This window comes from Schistocerca cancellata, chromosome 1 (assembly GCF_023864275.1).
Source record: "Schistocerca cancellata isolate TAMUIC-IGC-003103 chromosome 1, iqSchCanc2.1, whole genome shotgun sequence".
Classification (NCBI taxonomy): Eukaryota; Metazoa; Arthropoda; class Insecta; order Orthoptera; family Acrididae; genus Schistocerca; species Schistocerca cancellata.
Genome location: NC_064626.1, coordinates 842722103 through 842746680, shown reverse-complemented (window position 1 = coordinate 842746680; position 24578 = coordinate 842722103). Strand labels below are relative to the sequence as shown.

The window sequence follows — 24578 nt, the reverse complement described above, 5'->3', positions numbered from 1 at the left end:
CTGTTACCTGATGTTTAAAACAGGTCGTACATCTTACAATTTTCGTTTTTTATCTTTTTACAGTTTTCTTTCCTTTTGTTTTATCTACAACATTTACAAAGAATGATTCAAAATAACAATAATTTGAGGTTGAAATATAAATAAAATTTTGTTGTTTTTAAGAAGAAGACGGCGTATAGTGGGCATGCGGGAGGCCGGGTGGACGTACCGCCGAATTGCTCAACACGTGGGGCGTGAGGTCTCCACAGTACATCGATGTTGTCGCCAGTGGTCGGCGGAAGGTGCACGTGCCCGTCGACCTGGGACCGGACTGCAGCGACGCACGGATGCACGCCAAGACCGTAGGATCCTACGCAGTGCCGTAGGGGACCGCACCGCCACTTCCCAGCAAATTAGGGACACTGTTGCTCCTGGCGTATCGGCGAGGACCATTCGCAACCGTCTCCGTGAAGCTGGGCTGCGGTCCCGCACACCGTTAGGCCGTCTTCCGCTCACGCCCCAACATCGTGCAGCCCGCCTCCAGTGGTGTCGCGACAGGCGTGAATGGAGGGACGAATGGAGACGTGTCGTCTTCAGCGATGAGAGTCGCTTCTGCCTTGGTGCCAATGATGGTCGTATGCGTGTTTGGCGCCGTGCAGGTGAGCGCCACAATCAGGACTGCATACGACCGAGGCACACAGGGCCAACACCCGGCATCATGGTGTGGGGAGCGATCTCCTACACTGGCCGTACACCACTGGTGATCGTCGAGGGGACACTGAATAGTGCATGGTACATCCAAACCGTCATCGAACCCATCGTTCTACCATTCCTAGACCGCCAAGGGAACTTGCTGTTCCAACAGGACAATGCACGTCCGCATGTATCCCGTGCCACCCAACGTGCTCTAGAAGGTGTAAGTCAACTACCCTGGCCAGCAAGATCTCCGGATCTGTCCCCCATTGAGCATGTTTGGGACTGGATGAAGCTTCGTCTCACGCGGTCTGCACGTCCAGCACGAACGCTGGTCCAACTGAGGCGCCAGGTGGAAATGGCATGGCAAGCCGTTCCACAGGACTACATCCAGCATCTCTACGATCGTCTCGATGGGAGAATAGCAGCCTGCATTGCTGCGAAAGGTGGATATACACTGTACTAGTGCCGACATTGTGCATGCTCTGTTGCCTGTGTCTATGTGCCTGTGGTTCTGTCAGTGTGATCATGTGATGTATCTGATACCAGGAATGTGTCAATAAAGTTTCCCCTTCCTGGGACAATGAATTCACGATGTTCTTATTTCAATTTCCAGGAGTGTATATATGTATATGTGTGTGTGTGTGTGTGTGTGTGTGTGTGTGTGTGTGTGTGTGTGTATAAATCAAGGAGAACTTATTTTGCAAAGAAATACAGCATGTTCAACGTATCTATCCTGAGACTTAGACGAGAAAGTAGAGAATATAAAAATACAAAACTACGAAAGCAAATTAAATGAAAATAGGTAAGTATCCTCCAGGACAGTTAAAGTATGTATACTTACCTGGAGATCGATCGGTGCCTTACACTTTTCTTTCTTGAATATGCATTGAACAAAAACAATTCTGAGTTTTGTAAATGTGGAAAGTAAGATATGATGAAACTGACAACATGTAACTTCTTAAGGTAAATGGCAGGGTAAATTTAGCATCTCATGGTAATTAAACAAACCATGTTATTAAAACAATGATCTCACATTTATAGTGCAAACACTGGAAAAGGGATATATACATATATGAAGGAAAACTGTCTCTTGTTTGATTCAGTTTAATTTTACGATACTAACTGTCTTTTTGAAATACAAAGACATAAATCTTTACATGGTGAGAAATCAAATGGGTTTTAATCCATGGTGACTAATGATGACTGTTTGTATCAATGTGATGTTGAAAGGAATGCACTGGATTTAGTGACATGGGCCCTCAATATATAAATGAATTACTTTTTAATTTGCTTATAAGATAAACAACACTGTTTCTTGTTGTATACATAATTCAACACAACATAGTTCATTTTAGTGGGGGAATATATAGTGGTACATGTTGCTATAAAGTATAGCAACACAACTCACTTGCCTTTTAAGAGACAGATGAAAGATGTGCTTTTGAAAGACGTGACTTTAATTAGTTGTATCGTAAAAAGCATCTGCTGTGCCCAGATTTGTTGGAATTTATATGTAGAAATGAGAAAGTAGAATGAGAACATATTATAGAAACCGATGATGGATGCTTAATTTAGACTAGTAAGTGAGACGTCACTTGCATTTTGCAGTTGTGCTTTCTGGGTGCTGTGGATTATAAAGAAGAAAGGGGCCTGACGACAATGGTAGAGCACTAAAGAAAAATGAATATTGTTAAATAGACTCTATACTATCCTATCTCGAGGTAACTATGATCTATGGTTTAGATAAGCATAGAAGTATCGTGTATGAACTTGTTGTCTGAAAACCTTTGTTAATTATCATTTGTTGTGGGCTGCAAATTTATTTTAATATAGACAAATTACAGAAACCATGTTTTTTGATTTTGTAGTGAGCCATTTAAATGTAGAACATCTCTTATACGCCTTGCTCCTCTGCCTTTGGAAAAGAAGTCAGCAGTGAAAAACGTGGCACTGCATAGCAGGACCACAGTATTAAGAGGAAACAAGACAGACACTGGGAAATTCAGAAAAGAAGGTAACTATTATCACAGGGAATGAGTAAAGACTTGACATCTCATTATAAATATCGATCACTTAAAATCACAACAACCCACAGCAAGAAAAACACCTCATGATCTGCATCATTGTCCATAGCCAATATAGAATCAACCAAGAACTGGCGGCCTGACACCATATCCCACATGATAATTCTGGGGTCCATGGGCTGATAGACATAAAGTTATTTTGGTTATCTGGACCCTGTAGCCTGCTCATGTCATGCCTTATGCTGTCCAGTGCTCCTGTTTCAGATTGATGTTGCTGGTATTTGAAACTGCAAGGAGAAATACATTTGTGTGCCGTTGCGTCGAATTTCTTGAAGTTCCAATATTTTTATAACAGAGGTAAGTCGCCAGCAGACGTTGCCGTTTTGTGTTGTCACTGTGGGCCCCGTGATTCTTCATGTATCGCACTGCCAGCTTCGGGCGAGTTCGTATGAGCTCGTGTTCTCCAGCGCGGTAGTCTTCTTGTTGTTCAAACATGACTGATTGCAAAACATGAGGAAAATATGTTATGCACAAAGTCTCTTCATTATGTAGCTGACATACTCCATAGATTCTGTCAGTCACGTCCAGTTTGACTTGTATAGGTTCCTGCTCCCTTGAAATAAGAGTAGCTTGTAGTGCAGGTGGAAGTTTGAGTTCCAATCTCTCCTTAAGGTGTCATCAGACAAGACGTTGGATCCTACAGCTTGCCAAAGGTGTAGCAACAGTCACGAAGGCAATAAGTTTGTTAATTCTTCTTCATATGGGACCTGCCATACTTGACATTCAGTCGTTTTTCACAGACTTGAAATAAAGCCAATTTTGTCACATCAAACGTTTTTGATGTAGGTGGACAGGCAATAAGATCACTTGTGAACTGAGAATGTTCAGCTAAATTGTTCAGTGCTGATATGTATCTTTGAGTATTGACATTCATTACATAACTTTGTAGAATTACTTCAACAATTAGAAACCAAATCTGTGGTTTGCTGGTCTGGAATGCTGGTAATTTTGGGATGGTTCCTGGTATGGAAGGCAATCATTTTGCCATATTTAAATTTCGAAACATTAGTTTATGTTCCAGTACTGCGTAATCCAGCTCAAATGAGTCTTGCAATGTAATTGCATGATGTACAAAGTGTCACACCATAACGTTTTGTAGAAGGTTAGACGGCTTGTAGCACAGTCTGACATGTTTGCTCCCACATTGTATCAGAGTTGCTGCTGGCTGCTTGGCTCACAGCTTGGTCTGCTAATATCTCCATAATAGTTTGTGGGTACCTCTTTCTGTATTCTTCAATTTAATTTTCTTTGTCATGTGCTGATGGAATGATCATGATGCACAATTCACCACTTGAGTCAGCAGCCTGAGTGGCACCATAAATTATCCAAAGATGGTACCATAAATTATCCATTGTGGACCAATATCCAGTGAATGCTTTCATTGCTGTGACGTATCTGCAGACTTGTGGCCATCACTGAAGTTACTGAAATCTTAGTAGATCAGAACTAAGGCCGGTATTACACTATCAAATTTCTTTGTCAAAGATTTGATCAAAGATGTGATCCAATATTCCGTCCAATATATTTAACAAAGATCTTTGACGTAGCGCTAGAAGGGGTATTACACTGTCATCAAATTTTTCGTCAAAGTTCAAGATGGCTGACAACAACTTGTTATTAACCGCAGCAGTTGTACGTACCCCAATTGCATTGTGTGCACATGCGGAAAAGAAGTGGGGGAAAAATGGAACCATACATACGAGGTTGACAGTCTTAAAGTCCTGGGATTACAACTTGATAATAAATTCAGTTGGGAGGAGCACACCACAGAACTGCAGAAAGGCCTTAACAAAATCTGTATTTGCAATTCGGGTGTTAGCAGACATAGGCAACATAAAAATGAAAAAGCTTGCATACTTTGCCTACTTTCATTCCGTAATGTCATATGGGATATTATTTTGGGGTAAATCTTGAAGTCAAACAAAAGTTTTCAGAGTCCAAAAGCGTGTAATACGTATTATTTGTGGAGTAAATTCACGGACGTCCTACAGAAACCTCTTCAAAGAACTGGATATACTGCCTCTCAGTATATTTACTTCTTAATGAAATTTGTCGTAAATAATTATCTCTTTTTCCAACAAACAACTCAGTTCAAACATGATCTGCACAAGGACTTAAGAGCACTTACTATAGTTCAAAAAGGGGTTCACTACTCAGGAACACTCATCTTCAATAATTTGCCAGGAAACATAAAAAATTTAGTTAGAAATAAAGATCAGTTTAAAAGGAGCCTGAAAAACTTACTACTAGCCAACTCCTTCTACTCCATTGGCGAAATTTTTAATAGAAACAAATGGTGTATTGTATTTATTCATACTATTAGTATTGTTATTTCAGCTTAAAAAAATCGACGTGTTCCACATCCACGAGGATCTCCTCAGCTCGGATCTATGGAACGAAAAACTAATCTAATCTGGGTGAAGCCGTGGGTTTTACGACGACACGATAAAAGCATTCAACAAAACTTGTTACGTGAGCTTACAGTGGAAGACGTCAAGTCGTACATCAATTACTTAAGAATGGATGAGCATACATTTCTGTATGTGCTCAATGAAGTGTATCCTCATATCACAAAGCATAATATTCACTTAAGAACTGCTACATCTTCAGAAGACAGGCTCGCTGTAACACTCCGATTCCTTGCTACAGGAGAGGGTTATGTTAGGTTAGGTTAGGTTAGGTCAGGTCAGGTCAGTTCTGGTCAGGTCTCCAATCTTCTTAATCTATTTTTGTATTCAGGGTGCCTCACGTTGTAAAGCGCCTCATCAGCTTCAGACATCTTTATTAATTTTGTAGTTGTCGGCACGCACCAATTGTATTTACCGGCAATGGTTATAAAAACACTACAGATGACAGAACGCTGCAACGATGCTAGCGCTCCATATGGTAAAATGTCACATTACAGTGAACAGAAGACAAGCGGTTTCTTTGATCAAATATACAGCGAGGCCCTAGATTTGATCAAATATTGGACGACATTTGACAAAGTTCCTATTACACTATCAAATATCTTTGACAAAGATATTGGACAAAGAAATTTGATAGTGTAATACCGGCCTAAGGATTGTCGAACACACTGTTTAATAAACAGTAAAAACTTTACTAAATATTGATTCACCCAAGACAGGAACCAGGAGAGCTTCTGTAAAGTTTGGAACGTAGGAGACGAGGTACTGGCAGAAGTAAAGCTGTGAGGACCGGGCGTGAGTCGTGCTTTGGTAGCTCAGATGGTAGAGCACTTGCCCGCGAAAGGCAAAGGTTCCGAGTTCGAGTCCTGGTCGGGCACACAGTTTTAATCTGCCAGGAAATTTCATATCAGCGCACACTCGGCTGCAGAGTGAAAATCTCATTCTGGAAACATCCCCCAGGCTGTGGCTAAGCCATGTCTCCGCAATATCCTTTCTTTCAGGAGTGCTAGTTCTGCGTGGTTCGCAGGAGAGCTTCTGTAAAGTTTGGAAGGTAGGAGACGAGGTACTGGCAGAAGTAAAGCTGTGAGGACCGGGTGTGAGTCGTGCTTCGGTAGCTCAGATGGTAGAGCACTTTCCCGCGAAAGGCAAAGGTCCCGAGTTCGAGTCTCGGTCGGGCACACAGTTTTAATCTGCCAGGAAGTTTCATATCAGCGCACACTCCGCTGCAGATGAAAATCTCATTCTGGAAACATCCCCCAGGCTGTGGCTAAGCCATGTCTCCGCAATATCCTTTCTTTCAGGAGTGCTAGTTCTGCGTGGTTCGCAGGAGAGATTCTGTAAAGTTTGGAAGGTAGGAGACGAGGTACTGGCAGAAGTAAAGCTGTGAGGACCGGGCGTGAGTCGTGCTTCGGTAGCTCAGATGGTAGAGCACTTTCCCGCGAAAGGCAAAGGTCCCGAGTTCGAGTCTCGGTCGGGCACACAGTTTTAATCTGCCAGGGAGTTTCATATCAGCGCACACTCCGCTGCAGAGTGGAAATCTCATTCTGAGTACTTTTTTGATTTGTAATCACTGGTATCGATAGAAATGCTCATAAAATTCACTTCATTAAGGTCTTCACTAGGAATTCTTTGCTCCATGGAGCCAATACATTATTAACAATACGTTCTGTTTTTGTCCTTGCACAATTAAACTTGATATCATAGAGTTTATTATCATTTGCGATGTACAGTCGCTGGAACTATAGCTGTGCCTGTGACACACAGTATGGTAGGCAAATATACCTTCTGCTACAGCCAATTTTAATCTTCATTGCCTGAGACATACAGAATTTGTAAAGTTACTAACGAAATGCAGTAGTTAATAACAAAAGTGTAAGATTTCAGTGTTACTTTATGCTGTGAACATACCAAACATTGCACTGGGGAAGGAATTGATCATTTTCGATGCTGTTACAGCAGCTGTTGGACCCAATTTACGTTTCTTAGTATTCTCGTGAAGTAAAATGTCTGAACTTCCACCGTGCACAATGGAAAATTTGTTGCAGCGAGTTGTGCAATGAACCTCAAATTTATTTTGGTACATTCCAGAAAAGGATACTTTCCCTTAAATTTAGATGAAAACTTGCACTTGCAGTTAGGTATAATTTGAAGAAATGTTGAATCACAGCAGGGAAGTGAAAGATTCTCTGAATACTGAATATGAATACAATACTGAAATGATTATTCACAAAACTGAACAAGAGCACACACACTTCTTAAAGTGTTCAACACTCATCAGTCACCACTGAGCTGAGGTCGGCACAAGAATGCACTGCAGATAAATAAGAACTGGCGATATCCAAATAAAGAAACAAAACATGTGGTTGCACTTAAGCCTTCACTAAACAATAGTTTTACTTCTCAGCTGTTTGAAAGCAAATATTGACATGGTTCAGTGCAATCGAGATACAGGAGTTATGGAAGGGGTGGAAGGAGGGGAGGCGATTGTTGACCATTTTAGTGTTGTATGGAAGCATACAGGTACTCCAAAGGAAACGTAACAAAAATGAAGTGATAATATAGAAAAATAACGTCATTTTACAACGTATTTTCAATATTGCAGATCTCAACATTTTCAAACAACTATATGTAACGTAAATATAAATCAGCAATATTAATTTATGGCATAAAATTCATTTGCAAAATTATAATGTCAGGACATTCTTGCATCCCAATAAAAATTGTGGGGAAGCTGGACACCTGGCCCAGAAAAGGGGACTGTCCCGTTCTTTTGCAGGACATATGGTACGCTTATGTACGACTCCTATACGTTTCAGTAGGTTTAGCAATGAAGTTTCTAGACTTATGACGGTATCTTTCATTTTAAAGTCTTCTGTGCACATACAGATGAGAAACACTAGATAGAACAAACAGCTGACTTAGACACGTTTTGCACGCCAGACTTGCGGCGATCTTCTGTCCGCATGCACCAACTTCCCTGCCCAGATATGTTTTGAACCCACAGATTTGAGCAGTTTCGCTCAAACCTCCATTCCAACTTCAAGGTTATCGTACATCTCATATCCACATAAATCTCCTGTTCACACACAACAAGCTGTCCTTGCAGACCGATCGTTGCGTGTGGACAGGCCTTTATGCCTCGTAAATCAATTCTGGCTTGGGTTGTGAATTGTGTTTCGCTTATCGGCATTAAATCCTGAGCTTTCTGGGGCCGCTTCTCGTGACTTCACGCCACCAGGTACCTTGCGCTGCCACTAGATGTCACACTGAACGCGTTGTCTTCAAACTGTAGCAGCACGTACGAATGGACGAAAGACGAGTACAAAAACTACGCTCTTATACCCCTGGCCCTGAGGCAAAAAAGTAAGATCAAATTGCGGAAAATACGCTAGTAAAAATGTTTTAAACTAGTGTATGCTTACTGGATCTATAATGCATCTCCCTAGATATATTTAACCTTACAGTATATGGAGTTCCATACAGAGAGTGTAAAAATTATTTATACAGGTAGGCCTCGATATTTTTGGTTTGAGGCTTATTTAGGAGACAAATGACTGAACTAACCACAATGTAGACAACAAATTTAGATATTTTAAGATTTGTTTTCCACTTGAAGGGCAAAATTTTTAGCAAACTTACATTACGCCAGATTAGAGAAAACTGCACTATAAACATTAATATCTTAATCTAGATAGTAAATTTAGGTTTATGCTATGCCTTCACTGCAAACATTAAACTATTGTTGAGGCGATTTTCTCAGAAAAATTATTTCAAGCAGACGCTTATTTACAATAAACAGTGTTACAGTAACCAACTACAAATGTGAGGAAAAAAAGAATACGTGCTCACAATTTATCAATGCCAACAGTCAGCAGTAATAGTGAAACCGAAACAAAGCTTGGTAGTCTGGATCGTGGTAAAATGGAGATTGAAACGCTTCATCATCAGCAGTGAGTGGGAGATACAGCCTTCATGAAGTATGATAGTCGTATGGATGACATTTTAAAGAGCTGAAGTCCATCGAAAATCAGTATGTTTCCATACTTGGTGAATTAAATAACGTTTACACAAACAAGCAAAAAGAGCCTCCTAAAATGTTGAAAAGCAAACAAAAGTCATAACAGCATCTGTCACATACATAGTCTAGTGGAATCTAGTACAGTACACAAAAATTCGAAGGTTGGACTGTATCTACAGAAAGATCTGCCAGTCGACTGCAAAAACATTTTTTTTCTGGAGTATTCTATATCTTCTCTGTTTACTGCTAATGACCATTAATTTCTTTGTTGAATGAGGAAGAGAGTGTACAAAATGCACCAGTATTATCGATGAAACGTCCTGACAGATTAATCTGGCTGTAATCTGCGAGGAAGTTCCGTGTTGTAAATTTGTGGTAAGATCTTATGGGACAAAACTGGTTAGGTCATTGATCAATCTTACACACTACTTAATCTAACTTACGCTATGGACACCACACACACCCATGCTCGAGGGAGGACAACCTCCAACGGGAGGAACCGCGCAGAGCGTGACAAGACGCCCCAGACCACTCGGCTACCCCGTGCAGCAAATTTTCATTTCAGCAGATACCTGCTGCAGAGTGAAAATTCATTCTGGATTATTACTGATGTATATAAGTTGTGTCTCATAACTGTATCAATTTTTAATTTATTTCATGCGAGCCATAAGTAAAAGCAAAATATTTTCATTAGAAAAGTATGATTTAATATTTCTTTATTACAATTTCCACGTGACAAGAAATACAGAATTTGATGGGAGACTTGAAATGGAGACCATTGTAATATAAAGCTTCTACGCTATGCATTCAGCTCGTACTTAAGAATTGTTTTGCACTTAACAGAGCGCGTAAATTATCTAATTCTTAAGAGGCAACATTTGGGGTTTTTAAAAATTTTGTTGCATTGTTTAAATAAACTAATGTCTGGGCACAGACATTCAAATCCCATAAATTTACATAAAGGAAATAGTATAGGACCAGTGCACAAGGTCCCCGTGTCAGATGAAATCTCATACATATGCTCACAGTGATGAAATCTACAGAAGCTGCTGTTTGATCAGGGAACAAACAAACACTGAGCGTGTAAGAAATCCAACAATAATTCAAATACATTTCAGTCATTTTCAAAAGCCTGGAAAAATAACCACTTCCTAAGAGTGCCATCTAGTGGCAGCCATAGGTACTGGGTAGCGTGACGTCAGAAGCCGCCCAGAAAGCTCTGGATTTAACGCCAAGTTTCGCTCTTCTTAGCGTGGGGTATATTTGTCGAACCAAAACACAGATATATATTATTGTCTTTCAAAAAATATATTACTAGACTGGCAATATCGTATGCAGTAGCATTGGTGTCACTGACACCAGCGCTTTAGAATAGGAATATGGCGGTGATACCAAAGGACGTGTAAACAGCTGTTTATTTACTGATAAAACAGTTGTAAGAAGTAGGGATAAGCTGATGTAACTACATTACCATCACAATTTTGGCAAAACGTTTTTAATAGATGCGTCATATTTGGCTTTAAGGGGCTCCGGAACGCCCTATACTTGCAAAGTTAAAATAACACTTATAAATTACATCTTTCCTCACAAAGTATTTGAGGTAGAAAGTTGAACTTTTTACAGATTATTTATTGGAATATGGGCTACAACTTAACACAGGGATTTTACAAAATTTTTGTTCAGTTATTAAAGATGATTTTTTTTCAATTGTAATGAAAATTCACAACATTTTTTTTGCAATTTTTTATTTATATATTCAAAAATATACAGTTTTTTGGAAAACGGCTGTGTTAAATTATGCAGAAGGTTCTGTGTAACATTTACTGAAAGTTTGAAACAAATATGTTTGGAAGATTCTCAGAAAACATGTAATTAGTATGAGAAAATAAAAGTTTTGGGAATCGAGCGACAAAGACTGGATTAACTTTTTAGTGCATTCCAGGTCCATAGGATGGATTATCTTCATCCTCTGCAAACTCCTCCTCCAGCTTCCTCTTGTTCCTCCTCCTGTTTACTCTTGCTTGTATTTCTAGACTCTTTACAGCCCTGTCTGCAGCCCGAAGGCGTTCCTTGTCTAAAGCAAGCATCGCTCGTACCATGTTAGAACCTATCTTCATTCCCATATTTTTAAATACCTTGCACCTTACAATGTTGCCATCATTGAAAGTCGCAACAGCATCATACACACCAAAGTGAAGTGTTTCTATTCCAACAAATACAGTCTTGGGGATTCTCGACCATATAACACTATTTACACTTTCATTGGGGGTTTTGAGTTTTTCCGTGAATACACTTTTTCAACAGTTCAGGTGCTGCTAAGTCTCTGAAAATAGGTTTTATCACCTCCACTATTGCATGAGGCAGACTATGCTTATGAGTGTACATTTCACCAGTTAGCAATCCTTTGTTATATTTACACCAACTGTCTTCTTCTTTGGGACACAAGCTATGTTGGGGATTTTCATCGGTTGAAGAAGTATGAAAAAAAAGAGCCCAAACAGCCTTCTTCATTTCGTCGACTCTTTGTGTATTTTGCCTAATAGCCATTCCATAATAGTTCTGTATTTTGTCAATTACACTGTCAGTTAACCTTCCCTTCCCATCCAACCCTTTACCATCACTGAGTTTTTGTTTTTTGTACGAAGCTTTCAGTCGCCGAAGTCTTGTTCCCATTCGCTTATGTATGTGTCCAATACACTCAAATTTCTGCACTACATCATCATCACCATAGGGCTTCAGTCCTTGAACATGTTTGAAACTTTTAGAATCACCGTCACCAAGGTAATTAACATATCGCACTTTATCACACGCCTCAGAACGCTGGAATATACTGGCAACACCAGCCACTTCCATTCCTCCACTACTGCCACTGTAGTTAGCTTTGCAATTATTTACATGTGTACCTTTATATTTTTGTGGACATCTACAATACTTTGATATTTTTGCTACATCTAAAACTTTCCCTGTATACATACTGGTGGCAGATACTACACTATGAAGAGATGTGTGTCCCCGTTTATGCCAGGTACCATCGAACGCTGCAGTCAAATCTCTGTTACCATTATTTTCCATTACTGCCTCTTCCACAGCGTTCTTCATGGATTCTATACAGACATCTTCTACTTTAGACCCTATTAATTTATTATAGGTCGTAAACTTGGTTGGGGGATTTGGAAGATTCATGATGCCACAGAAAATTGCACCTGCAGTAGCACCCTTACCAACTGAATGCAAGGAATAAACAAATCTAATGTTGTGTTCGTAGATTTTGCTACCATTTTCTTCAGTTGCAGTTACTGCAACACTGTTCCAAAAGGTGGTCATGTATGAACACTTATCACATTTAAGTTGTATTTCACTAGCAAGTCCTACGTGCTTTATTATGGAAAGTTCCAGACCAACTTCACTACAATGAATACATCTTACACAGTTTGAAAAAATTCCTTTGAGAACCGACATATCAAATATTTCATTCACATCCGATTCGCCCATAAAACATTCATAGTTTTCACTCATTGAACCAAGCTTCTTCTGTGAAGTATTTTCTTTCCCACTTTGACTGCTATGGGCAGGTGTACTTGAGAGGTTAGGTTCACTCACTTGGTTATCGTCTTTATTGTTTACAGTAATAACACATACCTTTGGCTTTCCAACATTTCTCCTTTTCTTAAAAGCCTTCAGAGGATTTCTAATAACTTTACTTTTACTCATTATTATACTTCAACAAAACAGAGACTCAAGAAACAGAATTAATTACGAATATTTTCGAGATAACGACAGAGTAAATAAACATGAAACAATCGACAATCACACCAGCGATATATATTGAACCATCACAGGTTAGCCACAACACATACTTTATCTCACATCACTAAAATGTACCTGATGAACACGGACGTTAATAATAACACCATTTGACAGCAGTTTAACAGCGCCACAGTGGGTCACGCCCATGTAGAACACATTTCAAAAAAAATTTAAAAATAGTTGTAGTCTTTGGAATTGAATAAATTATATATCTATTAAAAGGTAATAGTCTGCAGATTCAGAAAACGCAAAAAAGTAAAAATTGAACTTTTCATGATTTTGAGCCTTTCCGGAGCCCCTTAATGTTTCGTACGGCAAATGGAAGATACAAGGAAAGAAAGAATAACCAGAAACAATTTACGTATTTTGGATTTTGTGCTGTATGTAATACTAAATATTTACATCGCAGTTTGTCTTACCTGAAATACCGGCAGTGATTAAATAATTTATGTACATTTTAGGGACTTTCATAAATGTAGTATTTATAGATGTCGCTTAATGTTTTTAACCAGCTTTGATTAACATTGGCTTCTCTTCAAGCAGTATGCTTATTATCAAATTACTCCTGTAAGGAGAACGTGCTGTTTGTCGTCGATAACAAGTGTCTTTACTCATTTGAGTGTACTTACGAAAACTAAAGTCTGTTATAAACTTGTGTGTACGTAACTTCATGTTATTCTAATCACACAATTCTACTATATATTATCATACACAGACTCGCGCTCGCCGCCATCTTACCTCACCATACTTCAACTTGCGTCTAGGGGACGCCAAGGAATTGGCTTTGCTGATTGGCCACGTCGTGCCATGACGTCGTCAGACGCAAGTGTCTACTAGTATCTATGGTGGAAGGGCTTCACTAAACGATCGATTCTCGCTCGCCGCGTCAACATGTCTGGACGCCAGAAGGGAAGACGAGGAGAACAAGTTGCCGCAATCGTTAGCCTCCTGGGCCAAGCGCTTGGACTGGACAGCAAGCAAAAGAGGAAGAAACCTTTACAGTGCTTCCGCTGTCAGAAGTTGGGGCACTTCGCCGCGGATTGCACAGGAGTACTCGCGTGTTTGAAGTGTGCAAAGCCGCACCTCACTCGCGACTGTACGAAGCCCAGGGAAGCCGCTGCTACATGTTGTAATTGCGGCGGTTCCCACGCCGCCAACCACCGTGGCTGCAGTTATCTCAAGAGCCGTGGCCGCGGGAGGGAGCCGAACACACACCGACGGCGAACCACTGCGCAAGAAGATGTGACAAGGAATCAAGAGACGACAAATTCTCTGCCCGCGCATCACGCTACTGGCACTTCTGCCGGTGCTGGCGCGAGTGGAGGGCTGTGCTGCTGCAAACCCAACAGCATTCACAAGATCGACGATGCTGTCGCCAACGCAGTTGCTGCTCTCAAATCTGCCATGGCAGGTGAGAGGGCTGCACTTCGGGCCGAGGTGGACGAGGTACGCCTCCAGCTCGCGCAGCTTCGCGAGTTGCTGGCCTGTAAGTCTCGCAAGGGCCGAGAAGTTACGACTGCCACCATCGCCACGCAGACGGACGCTCTCCCGGCTCCTGCGGTAACGCAGGGCGCTGTGGGGGTGCCCATGGAGGTGGCAAATGAGATGTCTGCCCCATCCTCAAAGGAGGAGGGCCAGCGGAAACAAGATTCCGAATCAGCTCCACCAGCAATACGAGATGACGTGACCAAGGTCATCGAAACGCCAGCCCGCCCTTCCGAGGACAAGGCGGGACTGCCGCTGCTGGGAGATGAAGTCACAACTGCTGCGCCCACCCAAGAACAGGACACAGAAGAGGTAGTCCACACGCCGCCAGCAGAGACAGAGATCACTGCGCCAGAACTGCTGAAGATGGTCGCAAAATCATTGCGTGACAAGACGTTTGCGCATCTCAATACCCCGTACCCTTTTACCGCCTCCAATGTTCCTAAACCACCCCTACCTCATAAGCCTTTTGATTTCGGCTGGGCGATTGCAAATCTGACCACAGTCATTCCTAAGAGGGACTTGGACCTTATAAACCGCTTCCCTATTTTTACCGATCATGACTGGCAGCGTATAATCGCTGCAATTCCGAGAGTTAAGCAGAAGAAGAACATACATTCTTCTTCCTCTCGCCGCTAGTTTCCAAGCACCAATTGTATTTTATCCTGTCGAGCTCAGACAAGTTTTAGAAAACCCTTTTTAATCCCAGCAAATTTTTCCTTTATACTTGTGGAGTAAATGTCAACTGACAACAGACTCCGAGATTGTAGACAACCTCAGGGGAGTTGTCCATACTAGAGAGCTGCATGCACTAAACGATGCATCTTTGCCAGTCAAGTAATGTACGTCTGTGGATCACGTGCATGGAGTTTCTCTGTGGATCTCGATTTGATTGAAGTTCCTTGACATTGACAATTCAAGTGAAGAGGGAGTAGCAGTGTCTGAAATTGTGCTCTGTTTGTTATGTTGTGTACGTAGTTTGTGTCAGTTGGTGAGGACAGCGTGTGTACTGTTGGTGCCTTGGAAGGAGATATAATTTTGAAATATGAACGCACCTCCAACATTCGAATCATTTCTCCTTTTTGCTGGAGAAAAGAAGTACGTATCATATGACAAAATTGTAATAACTGACATGAGTTAACAGAATGTAGTTTGTAGTTTTACAGCATGTAAACGTCATAGCAGATTAGGATATTGCATGGTTAAGGATTTTGGTATGGTTTATTGCACAGAAGTGTAGGGAAATATTGCGCCAACGTATCGTTAATGCTACCAGTTGAAAAAGATTCGTACTTCGCCGAAACTATTATTAATTCAGGTATTTGACTTCGATTTCAGGATAATAAAAGAGCAAGATACGAAAGTGCCAAATGCAGCGATATTTACTATCAACAAGGAAGACCACACCCTTGGAAATATGATACGAAAGTACGTATTTTCCTCAGATGTCAACAGTAATTCCTGATGTGCTGTTTTCATTAGAGTGTACAAAGTATGCCGTTTGTCGATACACAAGCCGTTAGTCATGTTGAGTCATTATTTATCATCAGTGTTTTACACGAATCCGTAGGCATTACAGATAAACTATTGCAACTTGATACATACACAGTGTGACACTAAGCTTCCATAATTTTAAATAAGCTATAATAAGGAATGAGTTAAATTAAGTAAATAAATAGACCTCATATAGATTACAAGATGAAGTAGTGTACTAGAGCCTGATTGAATTTGCTGATTTGCCTTAATCAATCAGATAAATGCCAGGCTGGTCTGTCATTGCTTAATTGAGTACAGAAACAAACAATTAAAATACAGCAACATAAATAATGAAGCTTATGTGATTCACAAGCAGATGACCCTCAAGAGAGCCCTCCTTTTAGATAAGACAGCTGCAGGAGCAGGATGAGCATCTGGCTATAGAATTATGATAGTTATTTGAAACTTGCATTTTTAAAAATTCTACTCTATAGAAGCAGTTTTTCTGCAGCATTATTTTAGTTAAAACCCTGATACTATCTGGACAGACATTAATATTTTTTGGCAATTTCTTGAACAAAAGTGCACACGCATGCTTTATGCTACTGTGTCCATCGTATAGTTGTTGATTAACCGTCTGTGTATGATATGATGAAGTGGTGTGATATGTATAAGGAAATTTTTGTCTGTCATAGATATAAATAAGTTACTGAGAAGATATTGAGCTTTTGGAACAGATGTGTTCTGGCTCAACAACATTTTATTCATTGTGAAATTCTGCTCTGAAAAATGAATATACACCTGTGAAATGTGCCAGAAAATAACTAGTAGTAAGTAATTACAGAGAGAATAATTGTAAAATGTGCATATGACAAACTATTTAGTCTACTCAATACAGTAATTTATGTATTTTCCGATGTAGAGTTTCTTATGTCCATGCACTTACATGGCCATTCTTTGTTAATTCAACTAAAACAAGACATTCTCTCATTTACCGTCTCAGAATTTGGCAAAACCTGTGTTATTTGTTCCCCCTACAGAGAAATGTAATTATACCAAATTTTAGCATTTTATCCCTGTGTTTCCATTTTACATCATTTCAAATTTGGGAAGTTTTGATAGGCTGTTTTATTATCAGAATGGTTTTAAATGGCACTAGCAAAATTTTTGAAAAGAAAAAAGGTCAATTTTTCATTTATCAGTCAATTTGGTAATTTTACACCTTATAAATTATGAAGATTATTACTAAAGTTGCCTAAATCCATTAAATAAATCCATCAAAAGCAATAAAAAGATGGATTCATACAAGTTTGTGTTTTGTTCCGTGAAAGTGTGGTTCAGCATTTCATTGTATACCACACAAAGGGAATGATCTAATCTTCAAAGTACTTTTCTCAGAAATGATCCTTCAAGCATAGGATATCACATTTTTTTTAAAAAAAGTGTTGTTTTTGTTCCTTGGTAGTATTTTCTCTGCTATGCTGAAAGTTTTAGATCAGCATTTTGTGTGTGTCTGAAAATCTGTTACTGTTCAGTTGATTTTTTGACATAATGTTTTCACTGTTTATAGTCCCAGTGTTAAAATGCAAATATTTGAATTTATTAGTCATGTCTTCTGCTCTATGAACTTTATAAATACTATTTTCATAGAAGTAAAGTGCCCATCTCTAAAAATTACTTGCACCACATAATGAGAAAGAGGGATATGCAGTGCAGAAACAATACTTTGAAAATTAGATGAAAATATACAAATAAAATATAATTTGTATCAGATGCTGAAGCAGAAGTTGTCAGAAAATGATTCTCTCGTAGAAGTAAAACCTGTTGCCGCATATATGCATCTCGGTGGCATAAAGAACATTTTACACAAATCTTAATAAATAAAAACCAGATGATTACTATATTAAAATAAAAAATTTGAAATACATTTGAAGTTGCTGATTACTCAGTGCAGCAAGGTCTGAATGTTTTTTAAAGAATAGTGGTTCTTAGCAGACTCTTGTGTGAAAAGAGGAATGAAACTGAAATATGAAGTAACTGATTGAGTAATGATTTTTTTTCAGAATAATGAAGTGTAATGTTTAAAAGGTGATACACACAGAGAGGAAAAAAAAGAAGATAAATTGATTTGCATGCAGTTTACATGAAATACATTCAGATTTTAAAAGTGAGAATCCAGAAACTAAAGTAGGTTTTTTAAATTCTGTTCAGTCTGCTCCAGATATTGCATTTTAGCTAGCTCTGTTAGTACACTCAGTGAGCCTGCCCCATTAATCAGAACATAAATTTAGTATTCAGTGCTGTCATTTAAAAAACACTGTAAATGTTAACATGCTATTGTGTGAAATTAAACACAGCTACAGCACAGTCATGAATGCACTCGAAAATAAAAAAATAATAAGTTTATTATAACAAAAAATATTAGTAACTATGATGAAGCCAGCTAACACAAATGCTCATATGTTGTGTGAACATAGTCATTATTGAAGTGGAATAACTTCCTCCCCACTCTTACGCTACCAATTCTCAATCAGAATATTATCACACACTTCAAGGATCATTTAATGTAAATGTTATCACAGTATCAATGGGATTTTTTTAAATTGCTCTTGGGTGAGGTAATTCTCTAAGTTTAATTACACAGGCCAAGGAAAAACTTTTTTAATCAACTTTTTTACTTTGATAGCTGATCTTTATAGAGTTCTATTAGCTGGATCCAAATCTAACCGTAGTATTTTTGTATTACCCAAAGTTTTTGAGCAATATGCTTATTATTATATAGTATAAAAATCCTATGCTATACGGTAAATGGGGAAATTAATGAAACACTTGGGTACAACATAAGCATATTTTGTATTTACAGTGAGCTACTTAAAACAATGATATGTGTTAATAGAGGTTTCACTTGTCAGCTGGAATTGGTTTGTATTTTCTTTGTCATTTTTCATTGGAGCTCTTGTGTAGCTGAACTTCTCGGTGAAGTGGCCATCAGTACTCCCCCATCATGTTGGTGTTCCAGCGGCCTTGGTAGCGTTTTTCCATCACATTAATGTCCTGGTGAAAATGCTCTCCTTGCTCCTCACGAACATCTCCCATATTGTCCAGGAAGTAGTTAAGATGACTGTTCAAAAAGTGAACTTTCAGGCTCATTTAACATCCTAAAGTTTTAAACTTCTTTAACATTGTAGCTATAATAGAAACATATTCTGGGTCTTTTTTATGTCTTAAGAACTTTGTAACAACTTGCTTGGATGATGCCCATGCTTCTTTCTCATTTAAGGTCATTGTGGATTCAAAGCTAACATCAAACATCAATTTTATCATGTCAGGTCTGACAAAGACGCCTTCTTTTAGTTTAGCTTCTGAAAGGTGGAAACTTTTGGCAGAGATACTTAAAACATGGTCCATCTTTAGGCAAAGCCTTTGCATACGGTTTCATTAGGCATTACATTGTATGTAGAGGTTGTAGGAATATGTTTTTTGGATCTACAAGGTTTTTGTGCAGAATGTTCTCACCAGTTTTTGAAGACTCCCTCACAGGGAGTCTTTCCCATTCACACAAGAAACATGGAAATTTGGTAAAGCCACCTTGCGGACCAAGGAGCATGCATGTTACTTTTAGATCACCACATATCATCCAACTATGAGCAGAATAGCCTATTTTACTTAGCACTGGTTCTAGGTTTTCATAGCTTTCTTTTATATGTACAGAACGTCCATAGATGCGTAAATGTTTCTGTTGTGTAATAAAACTGGCTTTAAACTAGTATTGGATGAATCAATAAATAGCCTCCAGTCTTCCTTTTTGTATTCAATGCCAAACTCATTCATCAGACCATGAATGTCTGAGCAGTACACTAAATCACGTTCTTGTTGAAAAAATCTTGGAAAATTACTGGTCTCTCTTTCTATACATGTATATGCTGGTTCCAGCTGCCAATAAGTTCTTTTCTTTTAATCTAGAGCCAAGTAATTCAGCTTTTTCTTTCATTAAGCCCAGATCCCTTACTAAATCGTTAAGCTCGGTCTGAGTAAACAATTTGGACTTTAGACTGGTCGGATGGCGGATGGAAGGTTAGGGTAGTTTATTATCTTCTTGTTTTTCGAATTATGACCAGTAAGATCAACACTGCAAAAGTAGCAATCATTGGAATGAGTTCTTATCTCCCTCCATATCATAGGAACACCAAATCTTTAAGGCATTTTTCTCCTTTTTGACCATTTTCTCAGATCTTCAGCACACACATAACAGAACTTACGCAGCACCCAAGATTTATCTTTATCACCAAGTTTAGATCCAAAGTATGATAGATGAACCGTTTTCACAAAGTCTGTAATATTTCTTTGGTGTTTTTTAGTCACAAATTCACCACAAGTACAACAAAAACTGTCAGCAGAGTTTTTACAACCACGATTAGACATTGTACTGAGCACATGTACAGGAAAGAGAGGTTAGGTTGACAGTAATCAAAACACCATCTGCTAACACAAAAATAGAATCGACCTTTTTTTGCCAGAAAATGTTTTTCAGCAGTGCTACCAATGTCATCTACATTCATTACACCTCTTTTTTAAATTATTTTAACTATATAAAAGCTGTTAAATTCTTTAAGAGATTGCTAATTTAATAAATTTAACTGTAAAATATGAAGAAATGGTGGGTGATAACAGTTTTTTAAGTATCATATTTGGATTTCCCACCCTAAAAACGTAATAAGGTATTTTCAGCAAAAAAGTTTCTCCATTGTTGGCCTGCGTTATTTAAAGCTCGTCTTGTCATGACCATATTGTCCATGACCTATGACATTTCCCTTTTGCCTCATGCTCAGTGCATGCATTTTGCCATTTGTTGCATGGTTTGTAAAGAAAATATTATTTTTAGAAAGGATAATAACACTGAAAACATAAATAACTGAAGCAGTTATTTAGAAATATTTTAACAGTAACAGATTTTTTCAAGGTGACGAAATGAAAACTAACCTAAATTTCCAGTGTAGCAAGAAACTCGTAAAGGAATGAAAACTCCCTCGTTTCATTTTTCCATTTGATAGCCGGTGCTTTGAGTGTTATTTTGGAAAAAAGATTTTGGGTATTTTTCCCGTACTATGATATTCATCACAATGATGAAACATGTTTCTTACGAAATGAAATATCAAAATGTAAATACACTTCTTTTTGTGAATTTACTTAAAGGTATTAGGCAGTATCGCCTACAATCTATATACTTTGGATTATAATATTACTAAATTTCACACAGATTGACTGATGAATGAAAAAGATTGTTATTTATTTTCAGAATGTTGTGGAGTGTTATTTTTTGCCATTATAGTGTTAAAAATGACAAGGACTTCCATTCTTTAAAATGCTATAAAATTAAAACTAAGGCAGGTAAAATGCTAAAATTGGATGTGATTGTTATCTATGTAGGGGGAACTAAGTAGTAAAGTCTCATCTCAGTACTGATATATAGAGATGATAAACTTCATAGATGGGAACTAGTTCTCTAGTAAGATTCTTTTTGGAAACCATTCATTGTTACTCGTTCACTGTTCTTTTTCTATCTAATTGTACGTGCTACATGGCTTTTAGGTGAATATCCAAAACAAAATGTTAGGTATGTACAAATGTTACTTCTCCATGATAAATTCATTGCTTAGTCTATGTAGACAAGTTGTTTACATTGATTTCCTTCACTGACTATATTCTTAGAAGGTATTGCATTAGTTGGCTTACGTGACGGACCAGAGACCGCAAGCCAAGTAGGGAGAACCCGGAGCAGACTGAACGGAAGTATGGATTATGGAACCTGTTTATAACAGTGCAGACCTCCCCAGCCGTTGTTCACTTTTGAGACATAGCAAGTACAGTGTTTTTGCTTTGAGAAAATAATATATGCTGGTCTGCTTTACTAGCTTGAAATAACTGAAAATAAACAGACATATCTGTCCAACAATGTTTTCTTTTACAATGTGCGGGTGTGTAAATTGACTACACATCAAAGTACCATACTACCTGTGTGGGAACTGAAGATTTATTTGGAAAAATCCTACTTGTGACACAGGAGCAGAGAAATTGTGTGCTAAAATTAGGTTTGTATCAGCAACAGGGACACTACATAATACTCCCAGAGGTCATTGTTACTTTGAAGACATTTACAGCCAATAAAGATAACCAATTTTTGAACGTTCAGTAGTTGAAAGGGTCTCCAGTGTTAATGCATGGCATCAATGATCAGGTAATTTAAGAAAGAGAACTTCTGATCAATCACAGGCAGCTATTAACAGGTCAGAGTGAAATGAATATGACATTCAAAAATTCGTTACATATGATTAATATACTTAAAATATAAATTGTATTCACAAATGTATTTGAAAATAAGAAGAAAATTAAAGTTCACTAATATAGTAGTCAGCGTAAGATGATCCTTGACAGTTAACACTGCTGTTGGCAGCTTTCAGCTGTGAAGCACAAATGACTGCTGGTGAAAACACTAGCCATCTGTAGAGCTGATAACACTGAATCATTGCTGTAGACACATTTACAAAATTGTGTTACGTGATTGGTTGAGGTGGGTGCGTGAAGCTGCTGTGCCCTACCCAGCACAACTGTCAGGGATCAGCTTACACTGACTCGATTTCAGTGCTGATAATTTATGCGTATTTCAATCATTTAACTCACTATGGAAAGGGGCACAGAAAAGTTATCAATGAAACTCATGCTGAATGGCTTCTTGGTTACAGTAAATCTATAGTTTCTTTGAAAACAGCATAAACTCTGACAACATTTAAAGATATGTGTTTTGATTGAGAACATTTTGGAAAAAGATCTTTTGTATCTACCTTGCACACACAAGCTGTATGAGAGGATTATATCAATAGTTTTTGAATTAACTTCAAACTCTCTTCTCGGAAGAACCACCTCATGGACTCTCTCTCCTTGCTACCAGGGGGGTCCATCAAGCAAGGTGGATGGTGAAAGCAGTTTGTGTATTGAAAAAGTATATATTCCTTGATGAAGTTTAATTACAAACACAAGAGGCATTTATCGTTCCTGTCTCCTGTTCTTTGCATTAATCTTCTGAATCAAGACTGAAAACACTCACTAGACTGATTTGTTAAGCACAAACAACAGACAAAGATACATAAGGCTCAAAGATCCCAAAAATTATAAACCCCTAATCCGGGGTTGTGGATGACTTTTCTAAACTGTACCCCTTTTCCTAAACCTCTCCAGTCATTTTCTTTCATCCCTTTTCATCCCCATTAATTCTTCTGCCAGGAGGAGGAGCCACTGGCTCCAAAAGCTTGTAAAATCCTTGTGTGTGTGTGTGTGTGTGTGTGTGTGTGTGTGTGTGTGTGTGTGTGTAATATTATTCTTTTCAAGCTGTTTCCATTGTTTAAAGCCTACAAAGATGTCTTTATATTTCAGCTTTATTCATTTGAGAGGTTCAAAACTGCTTTTGCTTTTTTTTTATTCCATATAATTTTCACGAAACTTGCATGCTTGTAACATTGATATTATGTTTTTTTGTGCTGCTTAATTAATGTCTTTGAAATGTTTACAGTTGTGCACTATGATGATCACTTCTTTTGCTCATGGTTTTCTACAGACATCTTTATATTGTCCATGTAGTACTTGTTTATTTTGTATTACATTTGTCCATTTAATATTTCCAATTCTTCTCCAGCTTCACATTTCAAATCCCTGCTCCCTACTTTATTTTCTCATTTTTTTCACTTACTATTCAGTTGTCTTGTAATTCAATGCTGTAAAGACACACATTTAGAAATTTTCTGTCCAGTTATAGAAGGCAGATGTTTTTGTTGCTGTCTTATCTTGTGTGGTTTCACATTCCTAGATGAATAGTTTCCATTCTTCTTAAATAGCTTCTCCAGTTTTAATTTTTAGATGATTGTTCTTAGGGCTTCTACTCAACACTGTGACAACTCAAAGATGGACTGATAGAATCGTTAGTGTTGACTCTCAAGAGTTACACCCCAGTTTCGAAGAGCTAAGAGTGCCACTGTTATTTATTGACTTTTGGGATGATGTTCTGGAGAATGTGCCACCTAAAGACTGTACTGATGATGAAACCAGTTATCTCTTCTATACTAATAATAAAACTGTAAAACTGTTGTCAGTCTGTTTGTGTGTTTAAATGTGCTTATCTCTAGACCTACTAGGCAAATTTTCATGGTGTTTTTGCAGGTAACGTGTAGACCTTATTTTATCAAAATCAAATTTCAGTAAGAAAGATACAGTAATTTAAAGTTTTAGTCTGCTCTGCTGAGTAGATCAGATGTTTACCTTAATGATGACAGTGTAGTACACCAAAGAACGAACAGATGGTACTCTTTAAGTTTTCACAGTACATCAAAGAACCAATAGATGGCACTGTTAGTCTTGTACCTTTATAGTGCCAGAAATATTTTCGGAAGTTTACAGCAGTGCCACAATCTTATCTTTATGAATACAAACACATTGGGTAGGACATATGGATTTACTGGTTGCACTTCATATATTAAAATCTTAACTCAATTGCTTTGCTTCTTTTCATAAGTTTCAGTTATATTACACTTATTGGCTAGGAAAAATGAATAATTAAGTGATGCTGTAAGTGTTCCA

General features: G+C 38.4%; 1 protein-coding gene across 1 annotated transcript in view; it reads left to right on the top strand.

The window, feature by feature from the left end:
• The first annotated feature begins 15371 nt into the window (after nucleotides 1-15371).
• LOC126188909 (DNA-directed RNA polymerase II subunit RPB11) overlaps nucleotides 15372-24578 on the top strand; it is a 36792-nt gene continuing 27585 nt past the window's right edge. Inside the window, exons 1-2 of the mRNA XM_049930609.1 lie at nucleotides 15372-15575; nucleotides 15816-15905. Of these exons, the coding sequence (XP_049786566.1) occupies nucleotides 15523-15575; nucleotides 15816-15905 (143 nt within the window). The 5' untranslated portion in view covers nucleotides 15372-15522. The remainder of the gene's footprint in view (nucleotides 15576-15815; nucleotides 15906-24578) is intronic.